The sequence below is a fragment of the Coloeus monedula genome, assembly GCF_965178545.1.
Source record: "Coloeus monedula genome assembly, chromosome: 2".
In the NCBI taxonomy this organism is placed as follows: Eukaryota; Metazoa; Chordata; class Aves; order Passeriformes; family Corvidae; genus Coloeus; species Coloeus monedula.
This window is the reverse complement of record NC_138782.1, coordinates 107,753,214-107,777,208: the sequence shown is the minus strand read 5'-3', so window position 1 is coordinate 107,777,208 and position 23,995 is coordinate 107,753,214. Positions and strand designations below refer to the sequence as shown.

General features: G+C 37.6%; 1 protein-coding gene across 2 annotated transcripts in view; it reads left to right on the top strand.

Moving 5' to 3' along the window:
* NBAS (NBAS subunit of NRZ tethering complex) overlaps nucleotides 1-23,995 on the top strand; it is a 165,708-nt gene that overhangs the window by 74,331 nt on the left and 67,382 nt on the right. The window contains exons 36-41 of one of the 2 annotated variants that reach the window (XM_082301742.1): nucleotides 2,541-2,708; nucleotides 3,287-3,400; nucleotides 3,640-3,763; nucleotides 8,777-8,853; nucleotides 9,400-9,537; nucleotides 23,646-23,875. In XM_082301742.1, coding sequence (XP_082157868.1) covers nucleotides 2,541-2,708; nucleotides 3,287-3,400; nucleotides 3,640-3,763; nucleotides 8,777-8,853; nucleotides 9,400-9,537; nucleotides 23,646-23,875 — 851 coding nt within the window. The remainder of the gene's footprint in view (nucleotides 1-2,540; nucleotides 2,709-3,286; nucleotides 3,401-3,639; nucleotides 3,764-8,776; nucleotides 8,854-9,399; nucleotides 9,538-23,645; nucleotides 23,876-23,995) is intronic. The other variant, XM_082301743.1, reaches the window with a different exon arrangement.

The window sequence follows — 23,995 nt, the reverse complement described above, 5'->3', positions numbered from 1 at the left end:
CATTTCATTTCCTTCATAATCTTGATATGTTATTATTCTTAACATATAAAGTATATGGGTTTTGCATGTTTTAATCCTTGCACCTTGACTAATAGTCATTAAAGTCCAAAACCAATCCTAAAATCCATGCTGCAGGTGTTCTAATTTATTACTGTCTCTTGTGTAGCTTATCTAAAAAACAATTGGCTTTGTTGTATGTCCTCCAATTAGACTGCTGGGAATTATATATGTGTATGTATGAGCAAAGGTGTATGTATATAAATATGTGGTGTGTGTATATATATAAATATATATATATTTTAGAGTAGTTTGTTAATTCAGAATTTGTTGGCTGTCTTTTTTATACATTTAGATTAAAGCAGATTTTTAATCTGCTAATTTGGCTGCTATTTAATAAGTTGTTGTTGCTATTATTATTTTGATTTTAATCAGAAGTGCTTACTTTATAAAGGATGTCAGGAAGAAATAATAGAAAATAATTTCCCCCAAACACCCATCAGAACTCCTGAAATAACAGTTCTTCCTGAAGATACAATTAAAGTTGTTTCTTGAGATGAGATCTCCAACCTTATTTAAGAAATGCCTTCTTTTCTGACAGATTGATTTGGGATAGCAAAAAGTTGTAACCTGGAAATGTTGCTGCTCCAAGTAGAATGGCTTTTCAGAAAATGGAATTTCTATTTGTGCCGAAAAAACTGTTATTACTTGTAAGAGTTGAAATCCTTTTTAAACAAAAATCAATAGAGTTTATCTGATAGCAGTAGTGCCATAAACATTCACACCTGCATACAAGTTAGCTCATTAGTTTTCACACTGCTGAAGGAGGGGTATTTAAAAAAAGTGTTTTGCTCAAATGCAGTTGAGAACTTGGGTGGAATTTTTCTGGTTCTGTTTTGGTTTGGTGTAGTTTTGGTTTATTTTTCCTCCATGAAATATCTGTTGGGTCTCTTGCAGCATCTGCTTGAAAATGGTGGCAGAGAGGAATTAGTATTCCATATGTAACATTTAAAATAAATTAGAAAAGTAACTCTTCTAATTACTAAAAGTAATACTTCTTACTAAGTACTTAAAGTGGTTTATGTAAAAAATACATGAACAAGAAATTCTTTCCCCAAGCCACCAGACCTAGGATTTTCAATAGATTTTAATTTTTCAGAGCTTCAAAAGTTTGACAGGTTGTCCTTGGCATGCACTTTCTTCATTTGGTGACGCAAGAGCCGAAATTCCTAGTTTAGCCAGTTGGTTCATTAGTGGTGCATCTGTGAAATGCACAATATGATTTCAGAAAAGATGAAAGAAAATGCTGAAGGACTTAAGATGAACCTGCTACTACAGTGGTCAGCTTGAGGCAGTAATTTACTGCACGTTATAGTGCAGTAGTAGTGACAGTAAGGTTGTCTACATGAAATTCTTCCTTATTGAAGCTGGTAGGTTTTTTTTTCCTCTGAGGTTACAGTGGGATGTATTTCTCTTCAGCATAACTTGGCATCCTTTGGCTCTGATGTTTGAAATTTTATCATGAGTTAGTAAGTTGAAAACGAATACTTCCCATACAGTTATACATGTAGAATTTTTCTATTTCAATATACTTCAGTGTATGGAGAAATTAATAGAGTTGTTAGGGATAAACATATAGCTGTTAAAGTTTGCTGTAGGGAGGAAAATATTTGTTTTCTGTTGTGAAAACTGTGTTTACATTAGTATGCTAATTATATATTTATGACTAATGTGCAAGCATTATAAAGCATGCAATTAACACAAACCTTTGAGAACTGGAATAGCACAGATCAGACAACATGGATGTTCTGGGTATTATTTAAATGCTTTACATGAGGCAAAGCTGGTATAGAAAGCCCCATCTGTGGTACAAGTCTCTACTTTTAAGAATGGAGTTACATGTGAGTTCATACTAAGTGAAGATAGACATGCATGTGTTGCAGAAGCAGGTTTTTGATTGAGAATAGGTTGGGGTTCTTGTAGTCTTTTAGGCTGGTGGTTTTCAGCACTTTCTGTGCCAGCTGCAGAATTTCAAAGCTTGATGATGCTTTTATTACTTGGTCTAGACGCATATATTTACATCTCTACCATTTCCCCTATTGGGAATTCAACTTAATTGATGCTATCTCTGTACAAATACAAGATTGTCTCTAGTATCAGCTTTCCTGAATTATCAAAGATTAATTTCAGTATACTTGATCTCCACATTTGTAGAGGTGATTTTTCAGTGGAAACATTCAACAGTTATGTAGAACATTGCCATTATAAACTTTGGAATTAAAATCAATGCTGTCTGTGGAAACAAGGGGTGCTAACTGAGTAAGGGGAAAAATGTTCTGCTGATCATCACACCCCTTACTTCAGAGTGAAACTCCTAAATCACTTTTAGTTTGTCTTTTGTTTATTTTTGGCAGCTGCTGCCTGAATTAATGATCATTCAAATGTGTTATTAACATAGTGCGCCTGAGTTTGTTTGGCTTTAAGTCATTAACCTAATTATAGCAGGAGTCTAACCCTTGCATTGTGTGTTGGATATGTTGCAGGATGAAACCAGTGTCTCCTCTGGCCAGTCCATCGATTTGTTGTACTGGACAACATCCAAAACCATGAAGGTGTTGTCCAACACAACTCTGACTACCAAAGCCATGCTCCATGCTGTCAGTGATGGGCAGTGGTGGAAGAGATCATTATCTTATCTTCGACCATTACATGTAAGGGATTGCTGATGTGTCTCCAGATGTTTACACGTTTGTTGATACATTAGTATAAAAACTCAGATCCTTTGTAGGACCTCAGTAAAATCAATAAATGAACTACAGACATCATGGGATTGTTTGCAAGCAATTCCCAATGAAGGAAGGGGTCTAAAGCTGTTTTCTTGTTTTCTAGTCTGTTATCTCCTGTTTTCTGAGTGTAGTGTAAGAAGGCCTAATCGAAATTTGGTAGAACTTTAAAACTTTGGGGAATAAAGCACAGTACAGCCTACTCTTTAAATACTGTTACCATGTATTCAGGGCTGTTCCTTTTCAGTTTCTCTTTTCTACTTTCTCTGTTTCAGTGAATTTTGTATAATGTTTGTGATACTGTTTTTTCTGATACTACTTTTGAACATGATTCCTTTTTTAAGAATACTGGACTTCATTCAGAACTGGTTTATGTGAGATGACTCCTTTCTTGCTCCCCATTGAATTCAATGATCTTCATGTACAGTTGTTTCTCTTCTGAACAGTGTTTACAGAATTTTTATGAGTTTTTTACAACTAGGCTCAACTACACTTATTTTTCCCAGGGCCAAGAATTTGGAGATGTATTAAAAGGTGGGCCTGGAGGAAATGCTAGTGTGGAAAAACAAGGCTGTCATCCGTTTTATGAGTCTCTAATTGATGATCCATATGTTGATGAAGTAAGTTACAGTTACAGAACTCTGCAGTTTTTTGTTAAGATCTTATAATCAAGTAAAAATACAGATTTTTGATCATATGTATGACTTGAAATTTTGTGCCATAGTAGGAAAAAAATCCAGAATTAAATAAAGGAAAGAAAATGCAGGAACTTAGGTAGGCAACTGCATGTGATGAAAGTGATCCATATAAAAATATGCAGGGTGTAGAGTGCATATTTCAGTTGTCTTTTTACTTCCAGTGTGAAGTCAACTATGGAACATACCAGACCAATTCTTCGCAAAGCTTTGCTGAAGTGTTGCTGAAGATAGGGAAACTCACAGAAACAAGGGGTGAAGGAAAAGACCTAATTCCAACTACAGAAGGTATGGACATATTGTATATATTCACTTCTGTATTTACTATATATAGTGAGTACAGAAATATCTGTGGGTGGGTTTAAGTGTGGAGAATTGCACAGAACAATCTGAAGTATGGCCTGGGTGTTTTGCATGAATTGTGATCTGGTTCAACAGCTCTTGTTGGTAAGAAGTCTTTTTAGAAGTAGCTGCAGAGTTTTCAAGGGAATTGGTGTTTTTAAGACGAGTTGCTCAGCAAAGACTAGAAAAATGAAAGCTGTCTTTAAATTAGCAGAAAGTATTATTTGGGGCTTGGCAAAGACAGGAGGAATTGTTGAAGGTTTCCTGAATATTACCACGTATAGGTCATGGGAATTTGCAAGCCAGTGTTAGGTATTTCTCTGTGTGCCTGCATATTCAATCGGTCAGATTCAGTGCCACTGTGTATCCAGGTTTCAGCATTGCAGGCTCATTGTAGTATTTTATTCGCCAGTTAATTCTTAACTACAGCTTTTGGAATCATCAGAACTTTTTGTCTTCTTCCGAAATGTCTATGTGTTACAGGTTATATTTAATAATTTGTTAACTAAAGCAATTTCACTTTTTAAAAAAAAAGACAAACCACAAAAACCACCTGTGGTTGTTTATCTTTCCTTTTGGATGTCTCCCGCTGGTTTAAGAAATGAACTGTTTAAATATTTACATGCTGTTAGTGTCTTTCAAAGGAAGATATATGTATTATATTTCACTCTGTGATAAATTCTGTCATGAAAAATGAGTATATTAAATCACTTGCAGTATGAGAAGTCAGAGAAGTTTCAAGTCAGACTTTCTTCATAAGCCACACACTTATTTGAACGGTTTTGTAAAAACCAGAATATTTGTCTTAGAAGTATATGGTTCAGTAGTTTGAGATATGTGGTATTTGTACAGAAAACCTGTGTAGTTCTAATATAACAACATTGTGAATCAGAAAAGGTTAGCAGCAGTTTGTATAAATGGGGATGTGTGCGTGTTTTATTCTTTTCATGCTCTTTTAATGCAAAAAAAATCCTTTTAAATCAGTACTTAAAATCTCATTTGTTGCATGCTGGATGCCTATAGGCTTTTAGCTTTGATTCTTGTGTCTTAAAGGAGGGGGACGCAAGGATTAAAAGTATTTCTTGCTTTCTTAGGGAAAATGATTTAATTGGCAGATCTTTGGTAATAGTTCCTGCTCGAACTTGAGTAACTGGAACTGATTGTTTACAATTCAGTGGCTGCTTTTGAGATGGAAATTTCAGTGTTGGGGACTTCCTGTTTGAAGAAGAAATTTTAGATTTTAGCTTCAGTTTTTGAGGATCTGTCTCCTTCCTCTTAAGTGTGCAGTGTAATATTTTTGCCATTTAATACTTCTCTTCCACCACTTTTATTCTATAGTCAATCAGAATTTCACTAAAGAGTCCCTCCAACTGTGCTGTGAAACAGAGTTCTGTGTTTTCCTCTGGAAAAATGGGCTGTGTTTTTTCTGGACTCAACAGTTCTGCTGTATGACACCTTTTGGTAGTCAGTAAACAGTGTTCTTAAGCATAAGTGTAACATAGCTTTCTGTAAATAAATGGATTAATAATTTGCTATTTGTAGTGTGTTTAGCCCTGGATTAATGGTATTGGATCCCACCTGTTCCCCTTTCTTAAAGCTTTGCTTTGTCAATTCTTACGAAAGTCCTTATGATGAGTTACCACTTTCAGGGTTGTGGAGCTTGAAAATGTGCATATTGACAGCACACTAATAAAATTTAATATTAAGAAACCACAAAGATATGAATCCCACGCATTATTCTGCATTTTTATAATTTTCAGGCTTCCTGTATGTTTTTTGGGAGGATTTTGCCATACGAAACTTGAATGTTAATATGAGGTGTCAGCTACTGCACTGGTCTAGTAACTGCAAGTGTAGCAGATTTCAGTTGATTTTGCTGACAAGTTTGAATCCCAGCTGTTTACATTTAGCTGTCTTCTAGGACAGCTACAGCAGCAGTTTTCAGCTCTGTCAGAAGAACTGAAAAACCTGAAGGGAGATGCAGTTTAGCAAAGAAATCTTTGTTGTACTTGGCACTTTGTCTTAGGAGAGGCATCAAACTCTTGTTTCCTGTAACAGGTGCCACATGCAGTGTGAGAGACCAGCTAAACACTTTCCCCACGGACAGTGTGCATCATTGTAGAATCACAGAATGGTTTGGGTTGGAAGGGACCTTAAATATCACCTGGTTTAAACCCCCTGCCATGGGCAGGGATGCCTTCCACTAGACCAGGTTACTCAGAACCCCATCCTGTCTGGCCTTGAAAACCTCTGTGATAAAACTCAAGATATTTTGCTGCTTTTGTGGATTTGGTAGTGTTACAAGCCTTGCACCTTGACTTTTCTTGTCCTTGCTACCTGGATGTAGGTGGTAAACTGAGTATTTTCAAGTGACATGGTAGTACTCAGTCTCCCTGGGTCCCATAAAGCACTTCTTCCTCAGCTGTGCATTGATAGTGCACCCAGACTTGGTGTGGCTGAGGCTGTGTTGTGCATCTCTGTTCAGCTGTGGTTTTCTTTCTTCATAGGCCTTAGGGATTGATCAGGAGTTGAAGATGAGATTTGAAATGATGGCTGTATTTCCATGTAACCAGATTAGACACTAAACTCAAAATAAACCCAAGACAGTCAGTCATACCTATTAATCGTCAGGAGTTTTAGAGCAAATAATACTTTAATTCCCCATGATTTTGTAGTTCCTTGTAGATCTGTCTGTTTAACTGCAGTATATACTTCTAAGTTTATTGAGATTTTATCATGGGCTAAATGAACAATTGAAGACTCAAAGGAGTTTTTGCATTTTTTTCAGAGGAAAATCAATGGAAAGTGAGTTGAAACTTTCTAGGTATTGAGAAATTCCAATTTTCACAAATAAGCCATTTTTTCTCTACTTAGCCTCTCAAACAGGCTTGTGGCATAAAGACCTGCACAGGAAATAAAAATATTTGTAAAATCAGAATATTTTTGTGTTTTCCTGAGAAAGTCATGGTTGTGGGACAGCAGTGAGACAGCAGCATTGGCACTTTGCTTGTCACTGCCTGCCCTCCTTGGTTTGCCAGCCCTGTAATGCCTAATCCCTATGGCAAATTCCAGATTTGGCAGTGGTCTGAAATGACATTAAGTTCCTGTAAATTTTGTGAAGATATATGACAGGGTAGAATGGCATCCTTCTGACGTCTAAAGCCTATGATTTGAACTCAGCGCTGTTAGGCTGCAGAGGATTCTTGTAGGGCTTCACTGGGAGACGGAAAGCTGTATGATATTAGTCTTTGTGTATACACATATTTGTGTGTAAAGTGGACAACTAAGTATGGATACATGAAAACCTGCCATGAGCACACAAACATGCACAAAATTTACTGGATCAGTGCAGAGGTTTTTTTTTCCTCTCAGTAGGTGTGACAACAGAGGCAGTTCTTTCTTCTTACGTACATTCTGGCAGCTGGGATGCCATTGTGTCAAGCTTTATGCAAAAGCATGAAGATAATCATATTGTTTTCTGGCCCTCTGTTGGTGCCGTGTTCTTTGTAATGATTGCTGTCCTAATGGTGAAGATCAGTTTTTGTGAGTGTGGCAGTTGCCATGTTGGGGATGTTAAGTTGGAAGAGAACCCATAATTTACTATGTATTCAAGAGGTTTTGCTAACATTAATTCTCCAAAGAAAGGAAAAAGAGAGCAGAGCTGAAATGCTTCCTTCCCTCCTCCCATTTTTTTTCTGTTTAATTAGAGGTGGTTGTAAGAGTACGTAAAGTAACTGCTTGTGCTCAGAGGAGAACTAGCAATTTTCATTGAGATTTTAATATTAGATATTTCTAGAGTTCTTATTATCTTTGCTTGGACAGTATACAGGATATTTAGAGTGCAGCAGAAACAATCTGTCAGCAGCAAGAATCTGTCTGAAGCACAGTAAAAGCCATTTGAAGCTTAAAGGATAGGTGCTGTTGAACAGGTTTATGTAGCAGCCTCTGTGATAGCTTGTCACATAGAAATTTAGTGTTTCTATCTGGCTGAGGGCCAGCATGTAAATCCACTTCAGGGTGATGGCAAATTAATGATAATCTGAAAATTGTAATTGGTCATTCAAGCTTTTTATAAATCAATCTGTGGAACAAAGAATTCCCTGGGGGACTGTGTGTAAAGTAATCGGGTTTTTGCAGCATGGCCTGCAGAGGAGTTTGTGTAATGTGGGAATACAGGTGTTTGGGACTTCCTTAAAATAAACAAAGAACTAAATTGCTGGAAGAGAGCTTCTTCTTGTTGAAACAATATTGTTATTAATGACATTAGTAATAATGTAATTTATAACAATGGAAACAACTCCTCGCCCCCAAGTTTGGTGTCTATAGTGTAGGAAAAGCAAGTGATTTTTGTCAGTTTTACCAGAAGTATGTGTTTATAATCAGAATACTTATCCTTTGATGAATTTATTTCAATTGCCGTAGTACTGCTGATACTTCTGTTTGCAGTATGTGGCAGAACCTGGTTTTGGAGTTTCTTACGACACTTGTGGCTTTTTGTTTTTATTTTTAATTAAGGCAGAAGCTTTTAACACGGTTTGTTGTGTTCAGTGATAAGGGAATTAGAGTTCAGGCTTGAAGAGAATACGTTTTGTACCATTCCTTTACTTGCTATCATTGAATCCTTATAACGTTACATTACTTCCTTGATTTTACAAGCAAAATACTTCTTGTAAAACAGTACAGGTGGCTTTGTTTAGCATCTGTTACTGCATAGTCTCATTCTTCTTTGGTTAATGTATCAAACTCTTTGCCTGAACATTAAGGTAAAACTGTTCTGCAGTTTAAATATATATTATCTCTTTCTGGATTGCACTGATAAGTGTTTAATTAAGTATGTCTGGAGTGCTTCAAGTTAGTGTCAAATAAAATATAGTTGCCTTGAAAACATTTCATTTGCTAGCTCTCAAGGCCAAGTGGGTCAGTAATCCAAACTTTGTGTTTGCTCCCTCTGTGTTGCAGTTCTGCTCCAACTGGCAAGTGATGCTTTACCAAAGGATATGGCCTTGTCTCTTGCCTATCTACTTGCACTGCCACAGGTATGTTGATAGTGACTTTGTTTGCATGTTTTTGCCAGGAAAGACTATTCATAGCATTTCAAAATTCCATTAGAAAAATTCATTTCCTTAAGATTTTAAAATTTTAAGTATTTGAATTCATTTTATTACACATTTTTACAGATTAGGCTCGTGCATTTAAAGGAAACTGAACAAATGCCATTGGATGGTCCACTGAGCATGGCACTAGTGAAAAGACATATTTTCTTATTTAACATAGAAGTTGGGCCACCAGACTGACAATTCTAATGTAAATCAGAAATGTGGATAATAATCTTGTATAGAAGCAGCAGTAGCGTAGCTGGAAAATCACTTTGGTTAGGTGTTTGTGCAAGGGCAAAAAAACCACCATTCTACCATAGTGTAGAATTATCTTTGTGTGTGGAGGTTACTGATTTACTTCTGTGCCAGAAAAACATAGTCAGAGCTATTTCTAAAGGACAGCAAGTAGGTTTTTAGAAAGTTTGTACGCTTAATGTTGTATGCTTGCTAATTCTTTCATGTAAATTAATGGTCTCTTTCTTGTAGGTGGTAGATGCCAACAAATGCTTTGAAAAGCATTTACATTCTGCGTTATGTCTCCAGCTGGCAAGTTATTACTATAGCCTGCAGATCTATGCTCGTTTGGCACCATGTTCCATGAACAAATGCCACCCTATCTACAGGGTTAGTACTCTTTTCTTTTTAAAGCCACATTCATTAATGTTGCAGCATAAAAGCTATTCTAAAAAGCCAGTACATGAGTTAAGCCTGTTAAGGAGCTGATCTAACTTACACTGTGAGCAGCCTGTTACGTTACGCATAATTATTCTTCTACAGTGCTGTGAACAAACAAGTACTTCACAATTTGTGGAAGATTTTTTGAAGCACAATATCAAGTGTCATTTTTAGGTAATAGCAATATCAGTCTTCAAAGCAGCTTATAAGCACTGAGCAGTAATGAATATAGCCTATGCTGTTACCTTGCAATACTGTATAGAAGGCAATACAGTACTTCCCAAGAAAAATGAAGAGTCCATTTCAACAAGAGCAGTGCTTTTCTGGAAGTTTCCATAGCCTCCCCTGGGGTGTGTTGGATTGTATTTCAGTTTACATATGGTGTTTTGAAAATTCATCCTCCTTCATTGAGGAATGTTTTTTATTTCCTTTGACAAGTTTCTGGTTTTGGAATGGCCCTGCATTGCCCCTTCTCCATCACCAGTGGTTAAAGCAGTTCCATGGTGAAGTCCATACTAAATGGAAGTGGTAACATACAAAAGTTTAATAAGGCACAAATTGCCATTCTTATTGAGATACCCGCATAAAAACTCTTGTCTGCTCCAAGAGAGCATTTCTGAATTTACACCAGTTCCTTCCTCCTGTGCAGACGCTTTCTGGTCTGTTTGGTTTTCTGCCAATCTCTCAATTATAGCTAAAAGAACACTTCTGGTCAAAACTTTCCTGAAAAGGAAGACCAGTAATCACCACTGTGGCATGAGAGGAGAATTGTTTCTTTCCGTGTTAAGAGTAACTCCTGATTTGCAGCGGAAAGCCTCTTTTGATACTCGCCCAATTCTGCAATTAGGAAGCCTTCCATGTTCCTGCTGAGATTTGCATTTTACTGTCTTCTGCTTAGATGCTAAAGGAAAACAACTGTGGGGTTTGCAAAATATGGTTGGGAGGAATTAATTCATATTTGTTAATCAGATTTCTTTGAGCCTGTAAGTCATCCTGCTTCAAGACAACTGTGATGAAAAAGGTTTATCGGTTTTTGTGGTTTTTTTTTTTTCTTTTTCTTACTTTAGCTTTTTCAAACAGTCCTATTCTGCAGGAAGAGCTAAGAAGGCTTTGGAAAGCATAAGTTACAAGAATGAGGACAAAGATGTTAGATTGAACTATTTGTACTCCAATTGCCATTTAATTAGCAAAGTCTTATCAATGGCACCATGTAGTTTGTCTCTTAACTGTGATGTGATCTTTGGCTAATCTTTAGTTCCATCTTGGTGAAATACTGTATGTGACTGTGGTAAATACTGGATTCTAGGTTGTTTGCTAGAAAGAGTAGGTTCTATGTTTAAGCTGCTCTTAAATAGTAGCTTTTGAAAACAACTGTATGAGAAGATTGAGTGAAGAGCACACCAAAAAAAAGGGAAAAAAAAAAAAAACCACAAAAACTGTCCTGGATGCCAGTAAGAAAATAACATAGGTAAATACTAATTTATGATTCATTGTTACTAATTCCAAGGGTATTTTGAGTGAAGGAATGTCACTGAAGTAGAAAACAAGAAATAGAAACAAGATGCTTTTGACCAAAATAAACATACTTTTTTTTGGTCAAAAACCCTGAACATCAGAGTTAAATGCTTGGTTTATACTGCAAAACAGACATTTGTTTAAATTTACATCTTAGATGCTGGTAATAAAGAATAGGTCCACCTGCAAGTTGGTTTCACCAATGCCATTCTAGTTTCTGTCCATGGGAGTAGACTTAGCCAGGGGTTTGGTGGGACAGGGTTATATTTTCTAAGAGTTCTTTGGAAGGAAAAGAAAAGTGGTCTCAAACTTTCATGAGCATGTCACAGTCAGTTGGAGATGTCATTCCATAGTAGATTGTCTTCCGACTCATGTCACTGGTGTCTTGCATCACGTTTATCTTGTGGCTGTTTGTGAAAGCAGAAGTGTGATCCTAAGTCCTTTAACTGCCTCAAAGCTGTGCATTATTCTTACAAGGTATCTGAGTGCATTTTTGTGGGTGAAGGTGCATAGCCAATCCTTGTTTTCCCCTGTTCTCACTCTTTACGTGGTCAGTAATGATGTAAATCTGGCACTTCAACTATTATGCTCACAAGGTGAATCCTCAAGATCATAGAGCATTTATGTCTGCCTACCGGCACCTGAGTCACAGTAGGTAGGATTTTTCTAGTCCAGTGAATCAAGTGTACTGTTGGAAAATTCTTGCTGAACTGATAAGAAACTGTATAGAAGCATGGAAAAGTCTACACTTCCTGTGTTTCTCATTTTAAAATGACATTGTTTGAAAAGCGTTCATGAGGACCTCTGGCAGAACAGGAGAAATGTTGGTAGAATGGAAATATCCTTAATGTTACAAGGATAATGGGGAATGGAAGGAGAGCTCCTCTTCCATTTACTAGGACAGACTTTTGAGATTTGCTGGTTAGTCAAGAAAGACACTTGGAAGGAATGACTGGGTCTGTTGCATGAAGGCTTGATTTTTTTGTTTGTTTGTTTTAATTGTGATTTGAAATACTGGCAGCTAATATCTGTGCATCAAACCAGAATCATAAATTGCCAGAAATTCTCACTATCATTTTTTGTACTGTCGATGTCCAAAAGGAAATCAGCTTTGTAATTGCAGTTTCTGATAAAGTTACTCCTTTGCTTTAAGGACAAACAAAGGGATTTGGCTGTAAAGTACTGCTTTAATTTTGTGCCCAAGACAACTTCAAATTTTAGTTGTTATGATAACATAAACATAACAGTCACAGTTTAGGGCATCTGAGCTATATTACTCTCTTGTCCTGAGGAATATGTTAAAGGAGCTCTTCAACCTAAGAAAACTGCAGATAAAGGTCAGAAGAACAGAACAAAATTTCCAGAAATGGATTATGTGTGGAGTATACTGGTGTGAGAAGACTAACTGCCCTTTGAAGACCTATATTTATTTTTGGTTTAGGTCTGTAATGGGCTGGACTGGGATGGGATTAACTTTTTGTTGCAGTCCCTGTAGTGCTGTGCTTTTGCATTTGTGGCTGTTAGGGTTGGTAATATGCCTGGTTTGGCTGTTGCTGAACCTTGCTTGCACAGCATCAAGGTTTTGACCCACTGCCACTCTGATTCACCTCTCACTAATTCCCAGTCTTGATGAACAAGAAGAAAAGCTGTTCAGCTGAGCAAGAAATTTGCTGGGTAATTCTTGTTGTTCGCAACTTACCTCCTCATTTGTATTATCCTGGTGATCTGATAATTGACCAGAATAAGCTGTTTACCCTATAAGGGAGTGAAAAAGCTTAATTATCCTGAGGTTAATTATAATGTTATGTTCCTGTCCTCATGATAATCTGTTGCTGAGGTGTTTCTGTTGTTTTGAAGAGGATTCTTTTACTGACCACAGCTGAGGGGGCAAGCTTTTTCCTGAAGCATTAAACAACAGTTACAACAAATACCGCTGAGTTGCAGGGGGAACAGGAATTTTGCACTTAATAGCGGATGAGGAAAGTTGCTGTTAGCAGAAAATTCTTAGTTTTTTATTTTCTTCCCTTACATGTTACTTTTCATTCAAGAAGATGAGTTTGATTCCTGTCCTTTTGTGCATTGCAGCTGACAATATGTTGAAATTTAAGATCAGAGATTCTCCTTAGTGATTCTTCTCTTGTTGCAGCCTGGAGTTGGTGAAGAAGCTGGGAGTTCAGTCCCACAAAGTTAAGTAGCCTGATATATATTTAGCCTGATACATATTTAGCCACTGTGCAACGGGGTACATTTATACAGTGAACTTGTGCTCTGTGCACTTAATCTGCTTCCCTTTTCTCTTGCTTGCTGCTTTGGAAAGCCTCTGTCAACATCTCTAAGAGTCAGAATTAGGTCAAAAGAGGAGTGCTTTGAACTTGGGACTGAATGTGTGGAAATTTCTGTTGGTCTGCCAGGATTTCATTCTGCAGGCTTGACCTGGCTCCCAAGATGGTTCTGTTGCTTGTTTGTATAAGGCTGGTATAAATTATAGATGCTGTTATGTTAATCCAGAGAAGTAAACCTCCCAGCTATGGTCCGTGTGCTATGGTTTTATGTAATATTCCTAATACAGGGTGTTGAAAACTAAGACTTGATTTGAAATGGAAATAAATATTTTATAAGAAGGCTACATACAGGAAGAGGGAGGGAGGCAGATCTGATGCATCTGATAACAGATGTGTTACCCATGCTAGATGAGGTCTCATGGCTTTAACCTGGCACTCTAGCGCAGCTAAAGATTAAGTCTGTACACGAGGTAATCTGTCATTGGGAATCGAATGCTCATTAAATAGTTGCATATTGGTTTGCATCTCCTGTCAGGTTCCTAAATTATGACTTCAGCCTACAAGAAATAATATATAGGTTTTTAATCTCAGTTTGGATTTTGTACCTAACCAACATGCAAAACTGACAAACTCTGTCAGACAGTCTTGTTTCATTCTGTCTGGACATTCAACTTTCCATCCATAAACGCAGTGGCTAGCACTAAGGCTGCTGCTGTAGATGGTAAAATGGTAGTGCTCTTTATTGTTGAGCTGTGATTGACTTAAAACTTGACCTCTTTTAAGCCCTGATTCAATCCCTTGTCTCCTCTTCAGCTCCTCTTTCTGTTTGGTTAGTGATGGTGAAAACCAACAAGTTCCATTTGGCAGTATAATTTTTCCCTTTTGCTTTACTGTTTGAATTTTCTGCTGTATGTTCTGCATCGAGTTCAAGTGTCTTTGCTGCTCTTTGGGTTGCTCCACTTCCCTTTCATGCTGCTGTTTATGCCTAATACTTCTTATCATTTTATATACCATGCTGCTTACTTATACATGTTCAGATACTATTATTCATTAATACTTGAGGGTGAATCTGTATCATTTGAGGTATGCTTCTGTTTCAAAGTCCAGCGCGTACCTGATAGAAAAGCAAAAGTGGGAGAGATTAATGTATAATTCCTTGAATTTATTTTGCACTCTTCTCTCTCCCATTGATCTTCCTTCATGTGTGTGGAGTCTGTGATTGAGAGGAGAACCAGGGAAAAGGAGGGCAGTGGCAGAAGGCACCACAAATGAGACTACCTGGCAGACTAAGAACTGGTGTAGGGAGAATTCAAAGACCTCAGTATCATCAGAATCCTCCTTTAGATCACCAGTAATGGATTCTGAATAAAAGTGGTCTCAAAACCTGCCCCTGCAGAACTTCCCTTTCTGAAAGGTGATCTCCAAGCTTCTACCTCTTGTTTCACCAGATTTCAGTTAATGAAAGGACCATTCTTCTGATCCATTTGCCACTTAAGTTTCCTGGCTGGACTTTAGTGGGAAAACTTGTGAAAGTATTTTGCAAAATTTTTGTGTATTAGGTTCCCTTTGTCCATGCGCGCTTTGATACCCTCATAGCCCTCCAGCCAGTAAAGAGTGGATTTCCAGTTAACAGAGTCCATGCTGACCTTTTCCCTCTGATCTCTCAGTGCTCAGGGGTCTTACTAATTGTTATATAGTCTGCTGGCTTACCGGGAATGCACATTTGACTTGCTGGGCTACAATGCCTATGAAGATTCCTTTTACATCCTATTTTTTTCAGATGGAGCTTGCACTCCAGCATGTTACTTTTAATAATGTTTGTTGATGCACCTTGGCCTGCCGTTTAACATAATTTCACATTTGTGTTCCTTCAGAACTGAGGGATGAATGCCAGCTGGTCATGGTGTGCAAGCATATAACTGACACCTTCCAGATTCTTCTAACTCACCTGGCTCTTCTGAGCTCTCTCCCCACACCTTCAGCAGTGAGGGCTGACACAAAGATCTCATGATTTCCACTGCTATGGACTTGCCCATGAGTGCTCCTTCTACACCTCTTTTCTGTGGGATCGTGCCACTTTTCTAGCTGGTGTCCTGATTTTGAGCAATTTTCAGAACTTTTTACTCTCAGCTTTACCATTCTTTATAAAAACACTTTCCAGGCATTTTTTAATCATTTTTAATTTTCTTTCTAGCTTGTCATATTTTGTGACTTCTCCTCATGGATTTGCTAGTTGTTCAGTGATGTCTCAACACATAATCACACATTTTCTAAATGAGTGAATATCTAAGCTAACAAAAATGGAGAACTCACTCAATCCTGGCGTGTCCAAAGGCGTAAAGCTCAAGTAAGCTCTCCTGAACTAGCAGCCATTGTGGTTGGTTTTGACCATCATCTGGTATGATCCCTGAAATACTAATTAGGGACATTGCAGGCAGATTGTGATAACTAGATTCCTTTGGTTGAGATGTGTTTGATACAGATAAGTCAGTGTTTCACAGATCCTTGTCTTTCTTTGTTAAGCACACAACATGACAAAGTATTGCCATTCTTAGTTGGGACCAAATAGTATGTAGGTGACTGAGAAAAGATCTATTTTTAAATAGTTGTTTGGTGCTGCCCCCAACCCCCTGTTTCATTTCTTCAAGATAAAGTGTACTTATGAAGTGAGATGCTTACAGTCTTGCTTATTTCTGTTTCTCAAGGGTTATGTGAGCTCTTCTGTCAAATCCTACTTCTGAAAGCAGAGCAAGCTTTAGACAGCTCTTCAGAAATTTTCTTTTAGAAAAGAGGATCTTCAAACTAGCCTTTCATTTCAGCAGAGGGTTGAGGTTTAGCTTGCCCATCTTTCTCTGGGGACATGGTTGTGGTTTTTGATGTGAGGGAGATAGCTGGGATAAGTGCTAATGCTTTTCCTTCTTGGGAAGGGTTTTGTTCCTCTCTGGGAAGCAGTACAAAGGTGACCAGCAGCTTATGAAGCAGTCTTACCCTAATCAAGCAGCTTTATCTCCTCTTTTACATTCCTTCTCCATGCTTCTGTAACTGTTTTTTCCAGTCAGTGAGCATCATGAGTTTTGCAGGCAGCCTGCTTGAAATTTGCTAATCATCTAATAATAAAGAGCATTTTAGCAAAATTTTATTCATCTGAGTTGGCAGTACAGGTTACTTTTCAGACTGCTTAACTTTCATTGAGTGAGAGAGTAGGTTTCTCCATCTCTTTGTTTTTTAGTGTTTTGGTTCTTTGGTGGTTGTGTTGGTTGGGTTAGGTAGGGTTGTTTGGTTTGGGTTGGTGGGTGCTTTTTTTTTCTTCTTGGAGAATTGAGGCTGAATGCTAGATTGGCCTCTGTATTTAGCTCAGGAAGCTATTCATGAAAATGTACATCCCAATAACATAAGGTGGTCACTGAGAAACCTGTGATGCTTCTCAGAAGTGCTAGCAGTGCTCTTGGATTAGGATGAAAAATAGCTGACTTTTGGCATTTTAATAACTGTCAGGGAAGAGGAAGTTAAATGTTTTGTAGTTCATGGGATATCTAATTTTCAACCTTTAAATTAGTAAGATATAGAAATATTTGCATGTATCCAGTGAAGTAACTGTGCAAATTAAAAAGAAACAGTATTGTACTTAAACTGAAACTGCATAATACCGCAGTAGAATTTTACAGTAGCAGTCCCAACATCTTTATATGACTAGAGCTGCTACCATATAGGTCAAGATTAAAGACATATTCTGAAAGAATAGACAATAGCACCATTTATTCAAAGAGAAAGTACAATGATTTTTTTTTTTTTTTAGAGAAAAGGGAGATAGACAGAAGGTTAGGATAATTACCTAAAGTAGGGCATTTATTTACTGAGAGTAATGCTGACTGCAAATAGGAAATGAATTATGCTATGAATTTAGTAGGCACTTCACTCAAAACCATGTAGTAATTTTCTGGTTTTAGAGATGTTCTTTCAGTTGACACTTTAACCTTTTATATATCATGGGTTGTTTTTACTAAAAGAGCTGTCAGGTGAAATGATGAGATTTTTCTCCCTAAACCTGACTTAGCAATCAGAAAATCTGTAAGAGAACACAAGGTAGAAAAAAACCTATAAAAACATTTACTCTTGGGACAAATTATTCCTCATTCTTGTTGGAATAGCTGATAGAAATCAAAGCAAAAAAGTGTTTCTCTGAGGAGAAACTCAACATGAGCCAGAGATGCGTGCTTGCAGCTGAGAAAGCAAATTGTGTCCTGGGCTGTATCAAAAGCAGTGTGGGCAGCAGGTGAGGGAAGGGATTCTGCCCCTCCACTCTGGTGGGACCCTACCTGCAGTGCTGCATCCAGCTCTGGGGCCCACAACCTAAAAAAGGACATGGACCTGTTGGAGCAAGTCCAGGAGAGGCCACCAAGATGCTGAGAGGGCTGGAGCACCTCTTTTACAAGGAAAGTCTGAGAGAATTGAGGTTCAGCCTGGAGAAGAGAAAGATCTGGAGAGACCTCATAGCACCTTCCAGTACCCGAACGAGCTACAAGAGGTCTGGGATATACAAGTGACTGGATGAGGGAGAATGGCTTTACACTGAAAGAGGGTAGGTTTAGATTAGATATAAGGAAGAAATTCTTCACTGGGAGGGTGGTGAGGTACTGGAACAGGTTGCCTAGAGAAGCTATGGATACCCTATCCCTGGAGTCTTGAAAGCCAGGTTGGATGGAGCTCTGAGAAACCTGGTCTAGTGTAAGTTGTCCCTGCCCATGGCAGGGGGGCTTGGAACAAGATGATCTCTGAGGTCCCTTCCAACCCAAACCATTCTGTGAGAACAGAACAGTAGAGCAAATTTGTTCAACTCTTCAAACACAAATCACTTAACGTAACTGTAGAAACAACTGCCTGGACAACATTTCCAATCACTTTTATGTTTTATTACTGAACAGCAGCCTGTTGCTTTTTTTTAAATTCCTGCAGCAGTGCTGTAATCCAGGATTATATAATTCATAATATATATTATATATATAATAATGCATGACTGTATAATTCTTACACAGTCATGCATCTGAAATGAAACTTTAAGACATTCAGTTCTTGGAAAACAGGAGAAATCTGCATGAAATCTGTGGTAAAGGTAGGAAGGGAGGCTAGGAAATTTGAGTCCACAGCTGCATTCCTGGCACTTCTGGATCTACACACATGGATCTACATGATCCAGATAGAAATTTTTTAGTACAGTAGGAAATATCTTGTTTGCAGTACCATGTACCATACTGTGGTCAGAAGCATTTTTTTTAAGTGTATGGGTAGGCTTTAAAACCATTATACTTAAATATAGCTGAGACCTTAGAGTATGTTACAAAAACTTCTGATGGATGATTTAAGATTTTAAATCTGAAAGAGAATATTGTTTAAATGTCTGACTGGTTAAGACACATAGGTTTAATAATAGAGATGAGCTGAGCAATGGATTCTCTACTTAATTTTTAAAATAAGTTTGTACAACTTGATCCTGATGCATCTTGTAGCTTATAAAAGGCATTCTGGTAGGTATTCCTATATATTGACCTGGTATGGTTTCACTGGTGAGTGATGAGATCTGCTGCTTCCTATACCCATTTAAAAAATGGTTATGAAAGCTGATCCTGAACAAAACTGGTGTCACACAATACATGTAGCTGCAGCAGCAAAAGGACAATAATGTTGAGGTATCCTTGCAGTTGAGTGATGTGATAGTAAAGGTTTATTTCTGAGATGTTCTGGTCTTCCATCTTAGTTATATGCTTTATCTTTTGCTTTGGGCAGATCAGATGTGAGACAGCTGTGATATGGAAGGTTGGCCACCTCAAATTCATGTGATGCTGTATATAAGTTAATGTACTCTTGACTCACAGCATGACAAAAATATAACTTGAAGACAAGTGTCATCAATTTAATTAATGAAAAGCTGTCCTGTGGAGAGATGGAGTATATTTCTTGAGTGAGCAGGCATGTTCAGGATTTTTCTTTCTGAGCGAACTATTTCATTCCTGTAAGTCTTTTTTCCTGCTTCAGTATGTGAGGAAAATTATTGTCTCGTGCTTCACTTGATTCTTCTTTTCTTGCCTTCCCCTCCATCAAATTTGTAGCACATTGAATCTCTTGCAGCAGGGACTGTGGCAGTTGCTACAAGGATTAGGGAGAGCTCTCCTCTTCTTCCTGAAATATGCATGCATTCTAGAGGTGTGGTTTGGTTCCCAGCTACACTGGTGATGGGCAGCAGCTGCAGAGGCAGGGAAATGGGCAAAGTACAACTGTGTCTGCAGCAGGAATGTTGCACCCTGCTCCCTGGTCTCCCTTGCTCATATGCTGTCATCTCCTTGTTTTGATAACCATGAGGATTTTGCTTGGTGTATGTAACTAACTCCCTCTGGAGCACGATTTCTTTCGTAGGATCTCTTAAAATGTTGTAAAACAAACCTGGTGTTGCAAGGATCTGGGCACAAGGGAGCGTGTCCTCTGCCTTTCCCTTCGGATTTCTGTGGCTGACTGCAGTTGCAGCTTTTGGCCATTGCCAAAAGATTATAGTTCCAAAGGTGATGAAAATGCTTTGTAACCTCGATCCAGAAAGGTCCACAGTGTCAGTTTTGTCTTTGGGGTGATTATGAGCGGAGTGACCTCTGCTGATCTAAGCAGTTTTTCTGATCAGTTTTTCTGAACATTTCTGTATTGCACTCTCTAGATGATTTACATTAAAAAAAGAATTAGAAGAATAATACAGGTTTTTTTTAAGAATTGGATGGATTCTTGGTCTTAAAAGAAGTAAGCAATCCAAACAGGCTTACAGTGATCTAATACTATCTCAGTGCTAAAGGGTTCACAGTGGAGTGTTTCGTTTTTTATTTTGTTATTTTATTTTTTTTATTAGTATTACCATAGTTGTAAAATCATTGCCACTTCCTGAGCTGGAGAGGAACAGCATAATAGCTCATAATTTTTTTGGTTATTTGTTTCTGACATGTATGAGTGAATTAAGTCTTAAATAGATTGGAAGAGGAAAAAAGACATACCAACTTGCCGGGAAAAAAAAAACCCCATAAATTGAAGATTAATTCAGGCATAAGAGTGAAGACATTCTAAGATCAAAACCTCCTATCTCCTTTTAAAACCAGTGTTGCTTTTATTCTGTCACAGTGGCACACAGATTGAGGGGCTTCACAGGTGTCACTTCCAGAGGGTGGTCAAAGAGAAATAGCTGCTTTAAAAGATGTACTTAGGTGGACGCTGAATCCCAGCTGAGGCTTATTGGTAATGACCAGTGGGGCAGTAGGGGTAGATACCTGATCTGTGCTGGGTAAATCACACCTAATAGCATGAAATTAAATTAGCTTTCTGCTAAAGTGATGTGTGCTTTTTCCTTTCTCTCCATTTTTAATTTTTTTTTCTTAATTCCTAAATAAGGCCTCTGTCAACACAAATATAATGTTAGCCCACTAGATGAGTAAAATGCATTGGGAGGTGTTCCTGAGGGATTTCCCTTGGCAAAGCTATGGAGGCTTCTGAGTTAAGGGTGTAATACATTTGGGTCAGCTCTTGTGGCTTCTGTGGAAAGTTACCCTATGTTTACTGTGTATGTATGTAAAATGCCCTTCCTCAACGATCGCAGGAGAGAAAGCTTTGTTCAAATGTCTGTCTAGGAGTACTGGAGGAGATTTATCTGGCAAATCAGGGAGTCAAACACCTGTCTGAAGGACTCTGAAAAACCAACAGAGAGAATTGTGTCGGAGCTGTTTGGGGGTTATTGGTGTGGTTTTTGACAGGTAACATTAGAAAGGGAACAAGTTGAATATGGCATCTTACTGGTCTTGTCAAAATTAATTTGTATTTACACAAATTGCTGTCTATTACAATTTGAAAAAAGTCCTAGAATTTATAAACTGTGAATGCTGCAGTAAGATTCAGACTTGACTGATTTTGCTGATTTTCTTCATGGCCAGGTACTATGACTAGCTAGTTGTTATGGTCTTTTCAATTAAAAACTGTTAAAACGTTTTTTGAAAACTGGCAATACAGCTGTAGTGATTTGTTTCTGTTACTGTTTGTTATAACAAGAATCATGCCTAATTGAATTAGATATCTAATGGAGGTAGAAATCATTTTGCATGTCTTCTAAAAGATATGTATTATTAAACATGTGAAGATATTAAGGAAATGAATACTTAAAATTATGACATAAAAGTTCTCTGCAGCTTGATACCAAACAGAAGACTTTGGGATTTCTCTAAACTAATTTTGGATTCATATGCTGTGATAGTTTGGGCCATAGGTTTTTTAAGAGATAAGAGGATAACGCTTGATTGAAAGTTTTCTGGTGGCAAAGAAAATAAGACAATCTTTGGCAATAGCTTGCAGTAAAAAAACTTCAGTTGTGTTTTCTTAATCTAAATGTATAACTTTTATCTTCTAGACTGAAGTGTCTGCACCTTTATTTTGCATTATATACGTGTGGCTATATATACATGGGTATTCACACAGGGTATGGTTCTTTTATTCTGTCATTAGTAAGATCAATAGACCCCAAGACATTATTTCCAAATAAGGTGTTCCTTGGGACTACAAACAGGCAGCATGGAAGATTACACACAAGTGATTTCATGGAGATATATCAAATGGGGACTTAATGTGAGAGAGTGGAAACCTAACAATAGAGAGCAAATTTATTCTCATAGGTTGTCAGAGGAACCTGCCTTTCTCAGTGGACTGGAGGTTTTAGGCAGTTATGTTAAACGTGTTTCCTTGTCTTGCTCTGACTTTCGCTGTCTCCATGCTCTGTTTTCTAGTGTATCACATAAAATGAGATACCAGGGTACATAATAAGCAGTGGATGGCTTTCTAGCTGATATAATTGTGTTGTAGAGGCACTGCTCTGCTTGCCTGTCTCTTTTTATGTGGTTTTATTATTCTGTTCCCAAGCTCCTAAGCAGCCTTGAAAGAAGTACTGATTTTGTTTATAAAACCAATGAGTTTGCAATGTTTGAAGGGCTTTGGAAGTGTATCATGGGGAGAGGAAAAAGGATGCCCTTTAGCATTTAATGTGACTTGGTGAGCAGCCTGTCAATTAAGACTTGAAAAAAAAAATCAATTTAGAATGACCAGCAAGTCATGGAAAAAAAAAAGCATGCCTTAAGGTTTAAACTTAGGTGCATGTTTTACCCAGCTGTGCACTCTAGTTAATGTTCACAGTTTTTCTTCTAATGTAGCAGAATAATTCTGTAGTAAAAAACCATAGTATACTGCTCTGGTACACTCAACATTTTTGAGATCACAGCAGTTAAATCAGCTGTTTCTTTTACAAAGTATTTCAACTACACTGGCATCCCCACGTATTTTTGGTGGCTCTTCTGGAGGTTCTCCTTCCTCAGTGGATGCCACACAGAAGTCACAGTGCTTCCTTTTGGCATTGAGCTGCTGGTGGCCTCATTTTTCATGGAAGAGAGAAATCAAGGTATTGAGTAAGCCAGGTGTTTACATATTACACACAGCTCTGGTCAAGTGGAGGTGCCTAGACATAGCCACTGTCCAGATCTTGAGATAATTTGGAACACTCCACTGTACATGCATTCATTTTTCATGCTTTGTGATCTAAATTGTTGCTTTGCTATGAGGGTTTTTGACTACAGAAGTTAATGGTTTATAAGAGATGCACTTGCTTTGTAATTTATAACACAGAGAAATAAGTTTTATTTGTGATTAAGGTATTTTCAAAACTAAGGTTGCTGTAGTCCATAGATGATCAATATTTAATTCTTTGAAGATTCAGGGACTAGGCAATGCCTTGTGTAATTTGTGGATCCTGCAATACTTCTTTGAAAGTATCAGTGCTCAACGTGTAAAAGCTATTCCTCTTTTCAATTCTGTATAATAGAATTATATCAGAAATTCAGTAACTTTTCTTTGATTTCAGTGTTTGACCAATCAGTTGCCTAGTTTAGTGTAAATAAAAACAAGGAATTTAAAAACAAATTCAGTCATAGTGAAACACTTGTTACTATTAATTTGGTGAGGTGTGTTTGTTTTTTTTTAAATACTTGTATCATATGGAATAGACTAAAACATTCCGAAAGGATAAATGATAATATTACAGTAAATAGGTCTTACAGAAAATGTTAAATTCTGTTTACTTAAAATTTCTCAGAAATGGAAACAAATCTCCTAGTTCTGAACACAGGGGTCAATTATATATTGATAAATTTTGTTCAGAATTTATGGGGGTTTTTTTTAGTTTGTTGTCAATTATTTTTGCAGGCTGATCCAAAGAAGGTGATTCAGATGGTCACAAAGCATGTTACTCAGTATGCCCATGCAGACTGGCCTGAAGAAGTCTCCAGTTGGATAAATCAGCTGCATTACTACAATGAACGACTAATGGACTTAACTCAAGCTAAGACTCTGCAAGGGCTTGGCAAAGGAGTGGACGTGCAGAGATTTACAGCAGATGCACAGTACAAGAGAGAAACAATACTAGGATTGGCAGAGTAAGTAATGTCTATTAGGTTTGTTTTCTCTATTTTAGAATGGAATAGCTTTAAGCTTTAAATTAGAAGAGTAAATTGAAAGTAGTGCTGACCTTTAGAAAGATAATTTACTTGCTTTAG